Genomic DNA, 20921 nt, shown 5'->3' on the forward strand with positions numbered 1-20921 from the left:
ATGATTCTCATTACACGCTTATTGATCAGACGCATGATTCTCACTACACGCTGATTGATCAGACACATGATTCTCACTACATGCTGATTGATCAGACACATGATTCTCACTACATGCTGATTGATCAGACACATGATTCTCACTACACGCTGATTGATCAGACACATGATTCTCACTACACGCTTATTGATCAGACGCATGATTCTCACTACACGCTGATTGACATGACGCATGATTCTCACTACACGCTGATTGATCAGACACATGATTCTCACTACATGCTGATTGATCAGACACATGATTCTCACTACATGCTGATTGATCAGACACATGATTCTCACTACACGCTGATTGATCAGACACATGATTCTCACTACACGCTGATTGATCAGACGCATGATTCTCACTACACGCTTATTGATCAGACGCATGATTCTCACTACACGCCTTATTAACATGGCAAGTGTGCCGCAATATATTTTACCAAAGGCGCTTGTCCTGTTGAGTACGAAAATGCATACATGGTATGTGAATCCATTTTACCACAGTGTGTGAAATACAGCACCTGCACACATTGTTTAAACATCAAGGTTAATGAACGTTAATGTATGTTTTAAGTTCAAACTAATCAATGCAAAAGTGGACAAATAAATATCCTTCAAGATAAGATTCAAATATTTGTCAAGCACAAAAATCCCTGTAGTAGCAATTACCTCCTTTGAACAGAAAGTAGTCAATAGTCAGTGAAGAGATGGCTATGGAGTCCGACATATGACAATTGTCCCAGGGTCGGCTGATGTATGATGTGACATTCTTCCACAGAATCGTTGCATCTCTTTGCCTACCACAAGAATGAACGGAGAGGCGCATGTTGCTTGATAACTGTGAAAGCAGATCGATTTTCACAGATGCGATGTGCCATTTTTTTATATTTCATCCTATTGATTGAGTGTAGACAAGGGTTAGCACGTGGTATCTAATTCAGATAGTGCGTTTTAACCAACTGCTATTGGTTAGCGAAAAATCGATGGAGAGCTCGTGAGGCATCCGTGGCAGTGAATACAGCAGGAAGAAGAGATAAACATGAATCAGCCAGAGAAGTAGCATGGGAATATGTCATGTGGTGAACGCACGTTCAATTTTCACCTACAGAACCGAGGTCACTTCAAACTATATGTATCACAGTTTCAACATCAACGCAACAACAGCAATCAGCACCGCTTTAGTTCAAGAGTTTAACAATTGAATCCATGATTGGCTCAACACAGCCAGGGTTCGGATGCTAGGTTTTTGTCCCAATCCCTGTTTCCAATGTCTCGTCCAACACAGACTAGAAACGCAGTTCTACGGGAATCCATGGATCAACTGTGCCAAAATGGAATACTGAGTGTATTATTGTGCATGATTATATATGGTTCTGTGGCGAGAGTTTCGGTGGACTCATCCGCCTTCAATATCGGGATAATTTGGACAAATGGTTGCGATGCTAATTTCACCGAAAAAGTCAATTCATCCGTTGCGGATGTTTTTGTCGGTGTCCAAAAGGATATCCTTGGGAATGGAATAGATTTGACCTTCACGCCCTATTTGTTTTGTACGGAGCAAAATGCTTTGACTCATATAGGTGATGCATTTAACGCAACTACCCCACATGCTCTGATAGGCATATCCTCGTATAGTCTCCACAAGTCTTTCTTTACTTTTTCTGAAGTGTATAAAAAAGCCTACATAGCATCAGATTTTTTTATTCCAACACGCTTCAGTAGCTACGCGTTTTCGATGGTGAATGATTTCCGCCAGACATCCCTTGTGATGGTGGATATTCTGGATTATTTCCAGTGGGAAACTGTGGCCATAGTGGTGTCCGAGATGGAGTATTGGCAGGATCTGGCAACGGAAATGTTTTTACAACTTAATATCAATAACTTTGATGCAAAAAAGAAGTTTTCCTTATCATCTGACTCAAATATGGAATCTGTTGTGGACATGATCACCGACAGTGACAAGGGTAAGCTTACTTAAGATGTTTTACATACCTCTTTGTGGGATGCTCATATTTACGTCTATGTCAGTCCATCAATGTGCAAGACTGTCCATGATCAAGGAGCTTATCCATATTTATGCACTTGTGCCTATGTTTGTTCAATCAGCATTTTCTCATAAACTTTTACTCTTATCTAAAAACTGATTTATGATATCCAGTGTGTCTGTGGTAACACGGATACACATCACACAGAACAACATGACACTTTTTAAGTTTGTAGATGGCAGCATAATCAATATGTTGCCTATAACTTCGAGTAAGAAGGCCAGTATCGCGATCAGGCAGTGAAGTAGGCCAAACAATGGCCAGCATTTCATGTCGCGAGAATCTAACTACATCCTGGACGATGCCTATGTTTTCTCAAGCAATACATTCACAGTCTAAACAGTAACTTGTGAAAGAAAATGATTTAAATGAAATGTTCTAGCAATATATCATATGTATGGTATGGGTTGACACTGCTCCATTTGATATAATATGTATAATATTTGTGACATTCCCGTATTGTTGTAGATGGAAGGCTGGGGAAGCCTAGAGGTTAAACCGTTCGATTTCTCACATGGGTACAATGTGTGAAGCCCCACGCCTGATTTTCTAGAACATTGCTAAATGTTGCATTATTCCCAACTCACTCACTTACTCTTGTGTATGGGAATGTTATTAACCCTTATTGATACTGTTCTTACAACTGCAAACTATCTACAACATCACACTTATTTAAACATATATTTTACCCGTTTATTTTAACTTGTCCAAATAAATAGTTTAGCACAAAACAGAAATAGGATTCTGTAAATTAGCGTTGATTTGAAGGCTTTAAATTCTGGACATTCATCATATGCAACTGCTTCAAACAAAGCACGACTGTTGAATTCAATGTGAAATGGATGTTTTATGGTAATCTATTAAAAAATATTCAAACTAATATAAATGCATTGTCATTTATATTTGGAAACAAATGTATTTGCAGAAGTCCGTATTTCCTTCTCTCGCTATTTGTCCTTACTGAAGTTAACAATTGATGTTTGGTTTTTGAGCAAGCATATGGAGGGATATGATCACACTAGTACGTGTTTAAGATGGGTTAATACGCAGATCTTGGTTGTTATTGTAGTCACGTGATTATATGCTTTGCAGTTCAACAAAGACGGATGCTAATAGCAGTACGTAAGTAGTAAGAGATATTATTGAAAATATCTCACATTTGTACTTCTGCATACTGGCGATATTGAGCGATAATAACAGTTAATAAAGCAGACATTTGCTTTGATCTACAAGCACAGTTGTCAATCAATGCGTAATACTAACGACTTTTATTCAGGTCATTACTCGAGTGATGTCTTCTATAACTGGCTAAATTTGCTGTTACACGCATCTAGAAAACCAGAGGAAATTGAAAATCAATCAAGTCTGTCAGCTGGGAATGTTGATGATTACAGGATACACGAGAAAAGAATACCAACGGTTTAATTGAGTATACCTGGAAGTATGGCAGGCACAAATCCACACTGATGAGAGGCCTTTGGTGAAGTTGTTTTCACGTAAGCAGGCTAAAGATTGTAGCTCCTGAGTTGCTGTCGGACATGCGATATTGCTCCTATACTATGAGCTTAACAAATAATTCATCATGTATATAATACGTACACACGCACACAGGTACGCACGCGCACTCACACACACACGCACAAATATGCACGCACTTTCTAAGCTTCAAATGATTTTAACAACCGATATTGTCGTGAATAATTAGGTAATATATAATAGCTACATTACTTGTCAATGTTTTTAATAATACCAGCTTATGGAAATGAGAATTAACATAACTCTAATAATGTATCATTATGATGTGTCACTGTATTTCACATTTCTGAAATTGTACTTGAATTTTATATTCTTGTTAATAACCTTCATGTGATCAATTTCAGTTGTCTTGCGTCAGTCACTATTGGCCGTCATAACAATTATTTTGACATAGCATTGTGGACTACATAATATTTTTTCTTCAATCTCACAACAGTTCTAACAACATTCTTCTGGGTATACACCAGAAATGCCAAAGAAAGGCAATTGTAGAAGCTGCAGCCAGTCACAAAATAGAAGCGCTGCTCTTGCACCGTTTTCCTGTTATTCAATGTAAATATGGTCCTTTGTTCTCGAAGTGGGGCTGTAAAAGAACAATTCTTACGGGAAGATACTTTGATATTTAGATGTAATCTAGTCAATGACATGGACGTTAAGGTTTCGAAAAAAGGGGGAGCTGTTTTAAAAAATCCTTACAGGTTGGTATGTTTTCTGTTTCGGTTCAAATCGGTATGATCTATATGAAACCGTGTTTGTAATTCTGGGCCAACCAAACCTATTATAAAAATTAAGTTAGTTTCATGACGGTAGCTACGTCGCTTACAGCGGCGAATTCATAGCAGAGAGATTGCTAATCTAGTAAATCACTGCCGCCATCCATAATAGGGTACAGCTCTTTTCTGCACGTCATGCCGGTAATTGACTACGTTTTCCAGCCCACCTGCCGGGCCCACTTTTACATCCAATTTACTTTGTCCACCCTATGGCTACACGACATCTAATGCACTTCCAGCTCCAGTAATAGTAAAATACGAATCGATTATGGGACGGAACATCTAACGAGAATGGTATCCAAGCATTGTCTTAAATTAGACTCTAGAATAACCTTTGACAGAGTGGTTCCAGCAAATTATAAAATATATCAAATTTGAATACAATATCAAGTATACAACAATATCCTTTTAATATTAATTTTGTTGTAATGCTTTTCTGATATTACTAGGCAATATATGTAATTTGTTACTTAGTTCCTGTTGCTTGGTATAGTTAAATATATGTATGATGACCTACTAATCGCCTACTTTTACATTTGACTTACACACTATGTACCTTTAACAACATGCACCTTTTTTCTAGTTAGCAATCTGTTTGTTTCTTTATATAAGTCTCTTTAGCGTTTAGGTGACAATCAATGCTGTCGACTACCACCTGTCAGTCACTGTTAACTGCACGTTTTGCATTTATCGTTTAACCCATGTCACTTTCCACTAAACGGACAAGAACACGTACAAACCATTTCTTGAAATGTCCACGTTTTGAATGTATCAGAATGAACATTGAACTACGGTTAATGATATAGTCATATTCATAACACAACGCCTGTTATAGCTTTGCTTTGGTATGTTAGGGGCGGTGAGATAGTCTAGTGGTTAATGCGTTCGCTCGTCTCGCTGAACACCCGGGTTCGATTCCCCACGTGGGCACAATGTGTGAAGCCCATTTCTGGTGTCCCCCGCCGCAATATTGCTGGATCATTTCTAAGAGCGGCGTAAAACCATACTCAGTCACTTACTTTGATTTGTTAATGTGAATTCAGATTAAGTACTAGTCCATTCGTCTCACTTACTAAGATTTTATATCTGGGATTAGTATAGTTACATTTAAGTCAGTGTTGGTAGTCAAAAGAAAGGCCACGAATTGGACAAGCGTTATGACATCATAAATTATATTACCCTCCCAAGATAATCATTCAATATATACCAATAACAAAAATATGACTCATCAGTCTTCTCATCACGAGGCTAAAACCTGTCACGATCTTTTTACCATACCCTTTATCGTCTGCAACCATGCACGCGATGTTCATTGCCTTGTCTTTATCTTTCAGTTTATGCATAAACATTAGTGGAATTTGTCTGTTTTTACTTCACAACCATTCGCAAGGGAATAAATGTGTTTGTTTACCTAACACGTCAAGGAACAATTCTCTCCGTTTACCTCATACGTCAGGGAACGTTTATCTTTGTTTACCTCATACGTCCGGGGACGTTTTCTTTGTTTACCTCATACGTCAGGGACCATTTGTTTGTTTATTTCATACGACAGGGAACATTTCTGTTTGTTTACCTCAAACATCAGGGAGATATCTGTTTCTATACCTCATATGTCAGGGAACATTTCTGTTTGTTTACCTCAAACATCAGGGAGATATCTGTTTCTATACCTCATATGTCAGGGAACATTTCTGTTTGTTTACCTCAAACATCAGGGAGATATCTGTTTCTATACCTCATATGTCAGGGAACATTTCTGTTTGTTAACCTCAAACATTAGGGAGATATCTGTTTCTATATCTCATATGTCAGGGAACACTCCTGTTTGTTAACCTCAAACATCAGGGAGATATCTGTTTCTATACTTCATATGTCAGGGAACATTTCTGTTTGTTTATTTCATATGACATGGAACATTTCTGTTTGTTTACCTCAAACATCAGGGAGATATCTGTTTCTATACCTTATATGTCAGGGAACATTTATGTTTCTATACCTCATATGTCAGGGAACATTTCTCTTTGTTTACCTCATAAATGACTGAATCATTTGTTTAACTCATACAGCAGGACACATATCAATTTGTTTACCTCATATATTTATTCTCCCTTACATTAGCGAACATATGTGTATGTTCAACCGAAATAACAGACCGCCTCCGTGGAGCGTCCGCCCGGAGAGCCGGGGTTCGATTCCCAACCGCATCATACCAAAAGACGTTAAAAGATTATCAGAATGGCTGTATTCCTGGTAGCAAACCCGGGTACTCTCCCAATGTCAGTCAACAGATAAGGAGGTACCAAACCTAAGGCACAGAGAACAAAGGGGAGTCTTACAACTTAGTACAGGGAATTCAAGCGGCATATTTTGAAAAAAAACCATATTTGACATGTTTTTTTCTGAATCTTGTCAATCACATAAGTGTCAAAAAGGACAGACAATTCAATAATATAAATTATTTCATTGGATTTATCAAAAAGGACAAAATCAGGTTTATCGGCATGGATAGGTCTGAGACTGTATACGGGCCTATTCCAAAGAATTTTGTATTTTTCATTTTCCATGATGCCCTCTACATCATCTGGGTCGTCCATCGATGAATCTCATGGACCACAAGCTTGACGAAGACAGTAATAAAAGGATCGAGCCACTCCTTCATTAAGATACTGTGTTTGTGCCAAAGCTGGGCATCCACTGACAATGACAGTCAGATTTAATTCATTGCATAATCTACATTGCATTTTTACATTTTGAAGCAAAATCAAACATTGACGGGTTAGACTGGGAATTGGCTGGTCCTGAGCAGCAAACAGAAAGCCTTCTGTTTCACTTTTCAGGCCAACCAACTTCATCCAAGCGAAGGACTCTGCAGGGATCTTCTCAACACACTGCACATAAACGCGATGCAGTGGTCGTTCAGATAGTCTCAGAGTCTGAGCCGATTTGATATGGCACTTCGCTTGGTTGACACTCATTTCTGTACCGTCCAGCAGCACAGAACCACCAACATTGACATTGAAATAATGTCAATCATCCTTGGCTCGTTTAAGGAAACTGTCATCTTGTCTTGATATGCAAGAGGATCATCAGACAAATACATGTGTGCAAAAGTGGACAATACAATTCCATGATGAAGAGCCCCACGTTAATCAAACCACGCCCTCCCATCATAATATGGTAAATATAAGCCATTGAGGGTAGAACGAGGGTGTTTGGATCTATTGTCTGACATAATTCTTCGTGTGAGGGTGTCAATACCCTGAATTTCTTGTTTCGTCCAATCAATAACACCAAAAGAATACAAAAAAAAACGAATACAAAAGCATAAGTATTTGTGTCTTTGACGTTATTGCGAGCGTTCAGCTCTAATTTCTAAACTCGAGATTTTCTTAAGTCTGCAGTTGTACTCCGCACGAAGTTTCCTTGATATGGGCATTATGTAGTTTGTCCGTATCCTGCATCCGTATGGGCCTGACCTTCCACGAGATGGCCAATTATTCCTCTACTAAGTAAGATGACTGATCCTCCCTCTTCTACCTTGCCACGATTCAGATGAAGAATGTTGCATTTGTCGAGTCCAAAGTACATGCCGATATCATTAGAAAAAGGACACGTGAAGGAGAATCTTTTTTTAGTGTGGATCCTCCATTGGCAATAACTTCAAGGTCATCCATGGAAAGGAGATGAGTGAGGGGTTTTGGGAATCAGTGCTGAGGAAATCCAGAATGATAACCTTCTTCTTCGCTAAGCAAAACGCTGAAGGATTTAGTGACAAACAGAAAAGCAAAGGACTAAAAGAATCACCCTGAAATATTCCTCTTCTAATAGAAATGGATTCCGAAGTCACCACCTGCCCCTGCGAATATATCGCTCGAGGAGGTCAATACATTTCAGTGACTTCAAAATTCATTCGTGAGGTACAGAATCATGAGCTTTTCTGTAGTCAAACCAACACATTGAGAGGTTACGGTGGTTAGTTTTAGCCTCTTCAATTATCATTTTCTGAACTAGCAATTGATTCTTAACACCTCAACATCCCTTTCTGCTCCATGTAAATAATGTCTTTGGAGTGAGCTAGTTGGGTTTAACGCCGCTTTCAACATTATTCCCGTTATATCACGGCGTGTCAGTTTATTGTGGAAGGAAAGCCCGGAGTGCAGCAGGTCTCATTAATGTCATTGGAAGCGCAGTATGATGACACAAGATCATTAAGATGCCCTGTGAATATTTTTACTGTTTATTCAGACAAGTAATAGGGAGGTAGTTTTTAGGGTCAGTCAAATGACCTTTCTTTAGGAGAAGTATTGTTCGACTTCTGTATAACCAAGGCGGACCATCCCCTGTATTCACAAGAGAATTTAAACAGTGAAGTAATGGTATTTGGAGACAAGGGGACAGCTTCCAAAACCGGTTTCGAATAACATCAGGCCCTGGTGCTGTATTAGATTTGGACTTTTTAATTACCAACAACAGTGGTGACTTTAATTTGTCATGTACATTACTATTGTATACCTCTACCCATGGTTCTTCGAGGTTGCAGTTGCCGGGTATAGACCACAAGTGTTTCCAAACCTTTCATCGGAATGCATGGTGGTTCTTTATCATTGCCATTGGTTGCATTTTAATTGCCTGTAAAACTGTTTTACATTTGTTTTGACCAGTTTATTTTGTTTAATGAAAAGTTATTTTTCTTATCCTACTTTCTCTTTCTTTCTGTCCAAACCTTTATCTTTGCCTTCAGAGAATAAAGAATTGATTTAAAATGTTCTCTTTTGTTGTCTTGTATTGTGTTTTATAATTTATCCAAATTGTCTTTTGGCGTTTTGACATTCATTGCCCTAAGGAACGTAATGTCAAGCAAAGTTTGATCCAGGATATAGCTTTCCTTCTTTCATTTAGTTTTATTTGGAACCGGTTGTTCTTTAGATAATTTTGTTTGTTACCCTTTTGTGATTTGAAAGCCGTATAGAGTTCCTCCAATGTTCGAGCAGCAGCATACACGCAACAGTTAATGTCATGCACAAAACAGTCCGCATGAAGAGTGACAGAAATAATGCCATTTAATTTATCAAGTTGATTCTGTGGAAATGATTCGTAAGATTGTTAAATTGGCATCCGTTTATCAATCGATAAATCCCAGATTTGATTATAGAATGACATACACAAAATATACAGGGGATCATTGACAGAGTAGGGGTCGGAATCGGGAGAGAACTCAAAATTAGGCGCCCATTTGAGGGGCATCAGTGACGACTGTGTCAGGTAATTTAGGGAGAATAATGTGAACGTTCATTTTCGGGTCTGCTACTGTTCTAACTGGTTGGTTGGTTTGTTGTTTAACGCCGCACTTAGCAATATTCCAGCTATATGTCTGTAAATAATCGAGTCTGGACCAGACAATCCAGTGATTAATATCACGAGCATCGATCCACGCAATCGGGATCGATGACATGCATCAACCAAGTCAGCGAGCCTGACCACCCGATCCCGTTAGTCGCCTTTTACGACAAGCATGGGTTGCTGAAGATCTATTCTACCCCAGATCTTCACGGGTCTACTGTTCTAACTGAGGGTTCGTGCAAAGGCGCCTGACGAGTGTTTGGCAGTTAGCTCACCAGGTTCACAGATCATATATAATCATAGTCGCCGGAACTGGTCACGGGTGTTTTGTCCTGTCAGGTATGCATACATTGGCATGGCTTTGTCCCAATGCTGCTGACCCGTGAAGATTCCGGGGTAGAATAGGTCTTCAGCAACCCATGACTATGCTTGTCGTAAAAGGCGACTAACGGGATCGGGGGGTCAGGTTCGCTGACTTGGTTGATGCATGTCATCGATCCCAATTGCGTCGATCAATGCTATGATGTCAATCACTGGATTGTCTGGTCCAGACTCGATTATTTACAGACTGCCGTCATATAGCTGGAATATTGCTGAGTGCGGCGTTCAACAACAAACCAACCAACCCAATGCTGCTTCAACAATTTATCATTTACTCGTGGTATTTCTGGCCACCCCGTTGCCTTCGCACACACAAGAAGTGTGGACTTCAGTTGCTGCGTCCATGATAGTCTTGGACGGGTCCTGTACCCGCCCCTTGGGCAAATTCCATCTGAGACTGAGTGGGCTGTGGAGATACAAGATGAGTTTCTTCTTGGCTTTCTGTAACCAAGTTTTGAAACAGTTTCAGGGAGTTAGCCCTAACTGGGTGATGTACCTTCCGTTCAGGGGAATAAATCCTCCCTATCTAGGCCCACCACGGAGAGGCGTACATCATCAGGCCATTATTATCAATATTCAATAATTACTATGTGTTATATTTCATTAATCAATTTCGAAACAATTGTCTAGTAGGACTGTCAACAATCAATATTACAAACAGACGCGTCTTGCATATCTACGGTTGCTAATCATGCTTTTGTATTAACAGGGAGTCCTACAGGAATGGGGGAACTATTCGACAGAGTTCAGTTTCGTAAAAGCGAGACTGGTTGATATTTCAATGACAAAAAGAGTAGTCACATTTAGTCCCGTTGATCGTTTGTATGATCTGATGAAAACTTGAGGTGTTTTGCGGTAATGTGTAGCTGCATATTTCTTTCTTGACAGTGCAATTACTTCTAAACTTAAATGTGGCAAATTTGCTACGTTTTAACATTGATGAAATACTTGTGTCTTATGCGAACAATCTTAACTATTTGTAAACAAGTTTTGGCTTATGAAACCTTGGGAGTGTAATAATGTTTCCTATCGTAAACAAGAGACAATACAGCCACATTAAACCTATTGATTACTTTCAAACACAGAAACACATTTTACACAGTAAAATATAAGAATGTGTTTGGTTATGAAGGTTGAATGTTCTTATTTAGCAGTTGTGATCAGATCACTTTCAAGCGTCGCCGGGAAGCAATGGCGTCTTTACTGAAAGCGCTATTTCCACTGCCGAGTCGCTATCACCACATGATAGTCGATGACCTCGGACTATTGATTCTTTGCCAGAAATATCAAGCATTTATGCCAAGCTTGGTCACCGTGAAAACTATCAAGGTCCTTCATTAAAGAACCGTGTTTTTATGGTTTCTCTTAAAAGCTGGCTGTCTGAGTCGAATGACAAAGATGACAAGTCTCGAAGCAGCATTTCCGAAAAATAATGTATTGTCTATTACTGTTTATGAGTTCAAGCATCTGTGGCCCACCGTCTCTACGACATGCACATGTCACACAACCAGGCATTTCTTCAGGGAAAGGAATGTCTTATACCCACTTACAATTCAAAATAGATGTTATTTGGTTGTTTGTTAGCATGTTGTTTAAAGTCGCAGTCACGAACACATCATGTCGATCGTGTAATAATCATAATAAACAGGACGTTTTCTGGAGACGGAGTCGGAACCCCAATAGGGGCGATAAACGTACGAAAATATATGCATTATAATCAACTCAAGAATATGTTTCAATACTTTACTGTAACCGAAGAATCTAAATGCACATACGAAATCTTGAAGAAAAGCTTCAACATAGCCCTCGCTTTGCATGATCCTACTCTTTGAGCGGGAAACGGATCATCGTAATGGCATCATGTCTTGTAAACGTCTAACTAATTCTGAGAAAATTTTACCTATAGGATGTTCTTCTTTTGTTTGAAAATGCTTTGTGAAAACGCAGGAAACAAATATGTTTCTTTTATTCCATTAATAAACATGTATGTACCTTATGGAATATGTCAAAAGCACATACACAATTAAACAAGCAAACTCCCTCTCATGTTACGATGAACGTGAACGCCAGTTCTTAATTTTGCATTTTCCGAAATGCGGGTGAGTGGCTAAGTATCTGGCATGATACAATGTCTGTAACTTTTGTAACTCATATCTGCTCGGGGCTGTGGGGTTGCCTAGTGGTTTTAAACGTTCGCTCGTCACGCCGAGCTTCGGCTTCGTTTCCCCACATATGTACAATGTGTGAAGCCTATTTCTGGTGTCCCCCGCCGTAATATTGTTGGATTATTGCTCCAAGCGGCGTAAAATCATACTCACTCACTAATACCTTCTTACGACACATATAAGGTTACATATATAATGTTACGCATGTCGTGCTTCCGTGAAAAGAGAACAAAAGTAACTGACCATTCATCTTCCTGCTCATATCAAAGCTTAGTTTCTACCCTTGCCACATCAAGGCCACTTTGCTTGGCTCGACCCTGGCACCACCTCGCGTACATGACGGGTTGTGCCCCTTGTAATGAAAACGCGATATCTAATCAAAACGCATGGTTTGTTTGTTTGTTGTTTAACGCTACACTCAGCAATTTTCCAGCTACATGGCGGCGGTATGTAAATAATCGAGTCTGGACCAGACAAACCAGTGATTGACGTCATGCACATCGATCCACGCAATTGGGATCGATGACATGCAACAACCAAGTCACCGAGCCTGACCACCCGATTCCGTTAGTTGCCACTTACGATAAGCAGAGTTGCCTTTTACAGCAAGCATGGGCTACTGAAGACCTATTCTACCCCGGATCCCCACGGGTCTCAAAACGCATAGCTTCGTAAGATGGCGACTACTATAGGCGGTGACCTAGTCGATCAGATAATGAAAACATTTGCGATTTCATCCCTGACAAAAAAACATAGGCAATCGTTGGGGTGTTAAAAAGATGACACAATGACTGGCAGCGGTAAATCTATTTCATACGAAGGCGTACCAGTCGTGGATGTTGACTTTGTGAAACGTTCTCTTATTGGACTATCGATATGTGCGATAGTCCAATCATATTTACGCACAGGAAAGTGGGCTTGATGTGGCAAGGGTGGAAACAAGACTTTAATAAAAAGGCTAGTGGACGATCTTAACTCGAGAAGATGCTGACCAGTTGGTATTGACTTTCTTTAGCCTTCATCCAAGTTTAGGAAACGTTGATGATATTATATAAATAAAGGCGACAGTACCATAAGAAATCCCTGCCAAAAGCAGAGAACGATTCCCTGGCATATTATGGGCATGTGTGTATGAATTCTAATCAATGAACAATTGACAAATTATATTTAAAAACACAGGATAAGATATACAGTCGTAAAAAGGCAAGACAATATGTCAAAATATTGTAATATACACCAACAGTCCACAATACATAAGTCAATGGATTCACATGGTCCAGTATTTGGTCACAGTTGAATGTCTTGAATGAGTTCGTGCTCTGTTCTTGAATCCAGTAAACAGTGTTGGAGCCAGCGGGAAACGTCGGTGCTTTCCGACAGAATCACGTTCGTACTGGACAAGCATATAAGTCACAATTCTTGTCGTAGAAGAAAGGCCTCGAATCACCCTTGTCTCACACTTATGTACAGACAACCTTCCAGTGATATCGCGAAGCGGCTCGAACCATGTAGTCCGTCAACTGTAGAAAAGGCAGAAGACAAGCTCCTTCCAGTGGAGATCTCTTTAATAGGGAGGGTAACGAAGTTGTTTAGGGCTGGGACGGAGTTTGGACACTAAACAACCAAGCGTATTCACTACATTCCCACGGTTGGGATAAGGAAGGTTTCATTATCGAAACATACACATCATTCAGATTCAGATTTCTATTGGTGTGTTTTAAAAGAATATCTTGAATGTCCATATTGATGATATAATAAATGAAATCATATCCATATTTTTGGCATATCTGATATAATTATAGGTGTATATGTCACCACCAAGGCATCTTATTATAATTTCAAATCTGTCAGGGCTGGTTAAGTCTTATGTTTAGTAATATGTTACCTTGATATGTCTCCTTTATCTTGACTGGTTTAAAGGCTTAAGATTAAATTTAACCTAAATATTCACCCTTCACATGGACATCAAATTTAAAATGAAAAATGTATAGCAACGAAGTTGGACTTACTAATTTAATGTCCATAGTTCAAAGAGTGCACAGACACTGGGTATGAGGCAAGAAAACCAGTGGTCGACTATGTGAGAAGTCTTCCTTAAATGTTACTCATCCAGGGGCTATCAATCATCATCAGTTATATTGAACAAACGTCACTTACATTTACAATATGAGTGAAGGTAATGAGGATAACTTTTCCGGGATCCCTTAGTTGAAACAATTAAATCAAGTCAATATCATATCATACAGTACATTTATTTGTTTGTTTAACGCCGCACAAAGACATATTCCAGCGATATGACGGAGATCTGTAAATGATCGAGTCTTGTCCAGACAATCCAGTGATTGACATAATGGGCATTGATCTACGCAATTGGGACACGATGACATGCATCAACCAAGTCAGCGACCGTAATCACCTGATCCCGTTAGTCGCCTCTAACGACAAGGTCATGGGGATCGTTCAGTATAAGCCATCCAGAGTAGATACACGTACCGGGGCAGTTTTGTCGATCGATTATCAAATATGGTCAGATGATATCACTGGGGAACATTGCCCAATATTATATTTTAACGACAATAGTAAAGACATATACGCGGAGAAAGTGAAATATCCAGCGATCATTGGAATCGTCTTATATTTGATATATGACATGACCATTTTACCGCCTTAAAAGTTTCACATGTTGTTGTTTTTATTTTGTATCTGAATTGCAATAAAGAACCTGCACATCTGTCGTTCGGTTTAAATATAGCTATATCAAGTATATGCATTAAGTATCAGAATCGTTGGATCTGTAAGTTTGTGATATAAATGGAGAATCATGTCCAATTAGGTTATTATCCGACTCATGACTGAAGCCAGGCGAGATACAATTACAACCTCAAATCAATCAAAATCGATCGTATTTCATTCCTTGTCAATTAGACATATTTACACGATAGACTTACGAACGTTCGCTTGCTGGCAAATAATCTGCATCGCCTCAATTAGACAGAAATATAAACCGGATTGGAGAAGGCTTTAGGAGGTGATAATCGGATTTCAACCTTTTGTGTGGTAATTGGGAGTGAGAGGGAGAGGGGGTAGCCCCTGTAACGAGCAAAGTCGGAGAAGCTGAGTGAAAGTTGATTACACTCTCTCAGAATTAAATCTATCATCCTTTCGCCTCTGTCAAAGCTGCCCGCGGATTGGCAGTTTATCGAGTGCTTGCATACAGACAGTCTTTCCAAACCTCGACGCCAGCAGGCAGTTGGCAATTTTGCTTTCGCCTCCAGGCAATTGCTGAGATGTACGGGCTAAAAACTGCCTTATCGTACGTCTGCATGTATCACATAGATGGCACGCATAATTGAAATCCAGACCTTGATACTGAGTCACTTTTCTGCGTGGGAAAGAATCAGGTTGAAAGAGTTTTTCTTTGACAGGGATGGGAGTGATAGAATGGGAAAAATTCCGGGGGAAAGCAGACAGTGATTTTTGCACGATAATATGAGAGTCATAAGTGGCCTGATATGTATTTAGAGGTAGTGAAAGATGATGTTCTCAGATGAAAGGTCTCAGAAAGAGAATAGATATGAACATGACCCCAAGATGAGAAGGCGTTGAAAAGTCACATTTCCTGATAAGGCCAGTAGATATAGGTTCTGGAATCCTATTTTTTTACGCCGAGGAGTATGTACAAAATAGATAGAGGCGAATAGCTTGTAACAGAAATGTGAGGACCAAGGAGGATGAGAAAAATGTAAAGAAGGTAGTTGAACGACTATAGAGGCAGTGAACAATGTGAAGGTACCTCAAAACACATGACACCAAAACACGCGAGGGCAGGAAAAGATAACCCAAAGCTTTATAAGACGGATGCACCTTTTGGGGACAGCGATAGAAAGCATGACCGAGGTGGCTGAGAAAAAGCTCAATGTATAACATACAAACTCGCCCAGCTATATTCGTGAAACTAACGATTTTCTCAACAAATTTAGAGACGCACGCAAATAAATGAAGCATATTGTTTTGCTCTGATGAAGAGAAACCCTACCCATCTATTCGAAAAGAGGGGGGTACTGAATGCAATTCAGTGGCACGTCTATTATTGAGACAGTAGTGGACAACAATAATTTTGGCTTTGACAGAAACCAGTACAGACAGAGAGATGATGTAGCGATAGGTTTGAGACTTAAGAAAAATATGCATGTACCATCATGCGTGGTTGGGATAGAGAATTAATAATTACAAAGATAAATCTTCTTTCTACAAGCGGTTTACTGATTGGCATCCGGGATCATGGAGATGAATCACTTAAAAAATTCCATGCATATGGTGGAACTAAGATGGGATAACAAGCCGATTGACAAGACACTCTGGTTGTGGACACATATGGCTTCATGAAAACAGTTCTTTGTGTCAAACAAACAGATACGCATATTTATGTGCATGGCAGATCATGCCATCCCAAAAATGCGCTGCAGCAAAAGACTGTCTTTGTTAACCCTCCATGTTAGGTGGGGAAAAGGGGTGCAGAATTATTTTCCTTTCGACATGGCTTTCCAACACCCTGGTTCGAAACAAAGACACATAGATTCTGACAATATCTCGTCTGACGAGAATACATCCATTCGATCTGACTATTTGCCACGTTTTTTAGTAATTGAAGCTTGTGACAAAGAACGAACCAAACTAAATCCTTTAGACAAGCACCACCATGAATCCACAACACAGTATACAATGGAATGGCAGAGGTCTTCAGAAGAATTTTAATGAAATACTACTTGTAATTTAAGTTTTTAAACCGACAGCTTTTTCTCTCCAAGAAACATACCTAAAAACACAGATCCATTTGATATCCGTCAGTACAGTTCTTACCAGTCGTTTTCCCCTCCTAGTGATAAACCTATAGGAGGTTCTTCTATCCTGGTGAAACGGAATAATCCATAGCTCTGTGCAACTAAACACTACTTTTCAAACTGTTGCTGTCTGTTTTACTTTGAACATGGTGTTTACAGTATGTTCACTGTATCTTCCACCTTCCTCAACTATCAGTCAATCAGATCTTAAGACTTTGTACGATCAGCTCCCGAAGCCCTGTATCATCATTGGCGATTTCAACAGTCATAATCCCCTATGGGTGAGAACTGATGCAAATAATAAGGGAAGAATCCTTGAAGATTTTATCTCAAACAATGATCTATGCATCTTCAATGATGCATCAAATACTATCTGCATCTTGCCACTGGCACAAACTCTGGCCTTGATCTTTCACTGACAGTTTCAATTATTTTAAACAAATTTGAATGGTCGGTCCATGATGACCTTTGTGGAAGTGACTATTTTCCTACTACTAACAGCTATCAATCCCGCTGATGAACCACCGTCAACAAGGTGGAACTTTACAAAGACCAAATGGTCTTTATTCCAAACACTGTGTACTGAAAAACTAAAACCGGTTTAGTCTCAGGAATGTTCCTGATCCTATACAACTTTTTTCAGATATATTAAATTCTATTGGAGACGAAAGCATTCCTAAGTCCTCTACAAACCCTCATATACGTAAACCATACTTTTAAATAAAATAAACCTCAATCCTGGAAGAACTATGTATCTAAAATCAATTCTCGCACACCCATATCCAAGGTGTGGAACATGATTCTAAAGATTAAGGGCAAAGGATCAAAATCTGGAGTGCACCATCTCAAAGACGGTAATACACTTTTAACAACAAAATCTGAAATTGCCAACATATTATAATCCTCAATTTCAGAGGTTTCAAAAAACAGCAGGAAAAGAAAAAAATAAATTTTAACTCTGATAATGGTGAGGACTAAATATGGACAACCGGAAATTTCCCTCCTTCGGGGCACAATGCTATTATCATACCTATCCCAAAGCCTGGACTGGGTCACAAAGATCCATCCAATTACCGTCCAATTTCACTAACTAGCTGTGCTTGTAAAATGATGGAGCAACATGGTCAACAAAGGATTAGTCTGGTACTTAGAAACCAATAACCTCCTGAATGACATCCAGTGCGGTTTCCGAAAAATATCAGAAGTACCATTGACCATTCAGTGCGTTAGGAGTCATTTATTAAAAAAAACCATTGTCAACAAGCAACATACTATATCAATCTTTTTCAATCTCTTGTCAAACCAATATCTCCACTACTTATCCCGCACAGTGATTTCAAACCAACCATCAAGAGTTACACTCGGGATCTCATGCAATAGAGGGGGGACACCCAGGTGGGAATGAATAAACTTCACGAATTTAAACCAAGAATCAGTCAAACCTACTTGGGTTGTCAGTCAAGATATGACGCGGTCGTTTTACGATGATGTATTACGTATCCTCTTAGGGGGACAATAATTTTACAGTACTTTAACCACCTTCAAGAATACAGCCACTAACAATCATGGTTGCAAATTTAATCTTCCAATTTAAATATGACAGTTAGATTTTATACAAAACATACTAATCAAAATGTTTCAAAGAAAATCGGTAAAAATAGATGTGTAAGTATTGTAAGAGCTTCTTAAATGATTATATTCTTATTGATTCATTAGTTGATTATTGTCTGATGTCTTTGGTAATGTCAATGAAAGATCTGCCTGTGGCTATACTAGTTTCCACGGAGGAGACGACAGAATTTGAGTCGTAAATATGTTTGGAAGGTCACATTGTGCAGCAGAAATGTCAGGTTTTAATCTTATCCCATGGGGTGGAACAAGCAACGGTTTCTTATGGTTTATTTCTTTAAGGCGAGTATTAACGCAGTTATGCACAGGATTTGATTGATTTGAATATAGTTTTGTGATATAAATAGGCAGCGGTCTTTTAGGGATGGCTCATTTGCCTCCGCATACAGACAAGTTATCGGAGATGTTCGGAAGGTACCCATGCAAAGCCTGATGCCTTGAGTGAGTGAGTGAGAGAGTATGGTTTTACGCCGATGTTAGCAATATTCCAGCAATATCATATCACGGCGGGGGACACAGAAATGGGCTTCACACAATGTACTCATGTCGGGAATCGAACCCAGGCGTGACGAGCCAACGCTTTAACCACTAGGCTACAAGTTACTTTTGCAAGCTTCACCATAAACCATAATCCAGTTTGGACCGTATGAGAGCTCTGTATAGTTGGAGAAGGGTTTTCTGATCCCCTCCCCACTTTGCATTTGAAACACCTTTCAACAAGTCAAGGGCCTTCAGGCATTTATTCTTTCAATATTTCATATGTTGTAAAAAGGTTAAATGATACTAAAACATAATGGCTAAGAACTTGGCCTTTACAACTTTAAAGAGGCTTGTACTTTCTACAAAAATGTTCACAATTAGTTTTAGATTTCGAATGACCACTTATGGTTTATTTAGGCATAACTGTAGCTGCCTTTCGATAGTATTCATATTCTTTCCTCGAAATGAAATGTCACAATCATCTACGAATAGGGATCCATCAATTGAATCGTTTAAAGCCTTAGAGAAGCCATATATTTTTATACTGAACAATGTGACAAAATACTGCCTTGAGGGATACCCTGTCCATTATAACAATTTTTAGACAGGGTAGATCCCACACGAACTTGAAATTGTCTATCTGATAAAAAGTTGGATTTATATTGAGGCAATTGCATGCATGCAAATGCGTTCGTTCTTATTGTCTCTTTTGAAACATGAACTGTTCCTCAATTTATCATTTAATTCCTAATATTTTCTATGCTCATGCTTCTGTTTTTAGACGCCAATATACCAAGTCGCCTTCTGTAACCAACAGTGAATTTCTTTGGCCTACCTGCTCCCCTTTTGTGCTTAAATTCATCTCCACTCTCAATATCTTCACGGTACACAGATGAATGTCTGTTCTCTCTGTAATGACCTTTGCAGATCTGATTCCTTGATTGTATTATTCAGAAGTATTCTTTCTTTTATCCAAAGCTGCCATTTCCAAAGTGGTCTTCTTTGCCGACTACTAGCTTTTTACCAAGAGAGACAATACTGGCCATATTTAACAAATATAACTCGCTGAGTTGTCTCCATTGAATCAAAGTCAGAATACGTTCTCCATACACTTTTGATATGGTAAATATTGATGGCCAAATTGGTATGAAAAATTGCAGTTTAATTTCTGGTAAAACTATATGTATGCTTTATAATGGACCAGGGTTTGTAGTACCTGTGTTACATCAGAGTTTGATGCCCTTGTTAATTCCTTAGAGAAATGGCTTTGTTTCTGCCTAGGTGGCTGATATTATCAAACAGACTAAGCAGAGCTGCTGTACGACATCTAGACGCAAGAACATCACTTTTCTCTTCAGCCTGAAATGATTGTAATTCGTCAGTAGTGCAATAGTCTCTTTATCCTCAAGGTTGCGAGATCAATCAGGTCTACGCCCGTCTGATAGGATCCTTGGGTTGTGGATTCCTCCAGTCCCTTGTGTTCACATTCCAATCATTCTATATGCTCTTCATATGGCTTTTGAAATATGATGAGGTCCAAGTAAATCAAACATATCTTGTAGACCTTCTAAACGTTGTTCCATTAACATTTTATATGTGGCTGGTGTGTCAGACAAACTAAAGGGCATCTGATTGTACACGAAAATCCGAGAGGTCCAAAGGTGAATGGCGTCCTCGAGTTCAATTA

The 20921-nt window shown here is 39.2% G+C and overlaps 1 protein-coding gene across 1 annotated transcript in view; it reads left to right on the forward strand.

The window, feature by feature from the left end:
• The first annotated feature begins 1311 nt into the window (after positions 1–1311).
• Positions 1312–20921, forward strand: part of LOC139448901 (retinal guanylyl cyclase 2-like) — a 525408-nt gene continuing 505798 nt past the window's right edge. Inside the window, exon 1 of the mRNA XM_071230419.1 lies at positions 1312–2008. Coding sequence (XP_071086520.1) covers positions 1312–2008 — 697 coding nt within the window. The remainder of the gene's footprint in view (positions 2009–20921) is intronic.

Source organism: Haliotis cracherodii, unplaced genomic scaffold (genome assembly GCF_022045235.1).
Source record: "Haliotis cracherodii isolate W230 unplaced genomic scaffold, xgHalCrac1.p SCAF_7, whole genome shotgun sequence".
In the NCBI taxonomy this organism is placed as follows: domain Eukaryota; kingdom Metazoa; phylum Mollusca; class Gastropoda; order Lepetellida; family Haliotidae; genus Haliotis; species Haliotis cracherodii.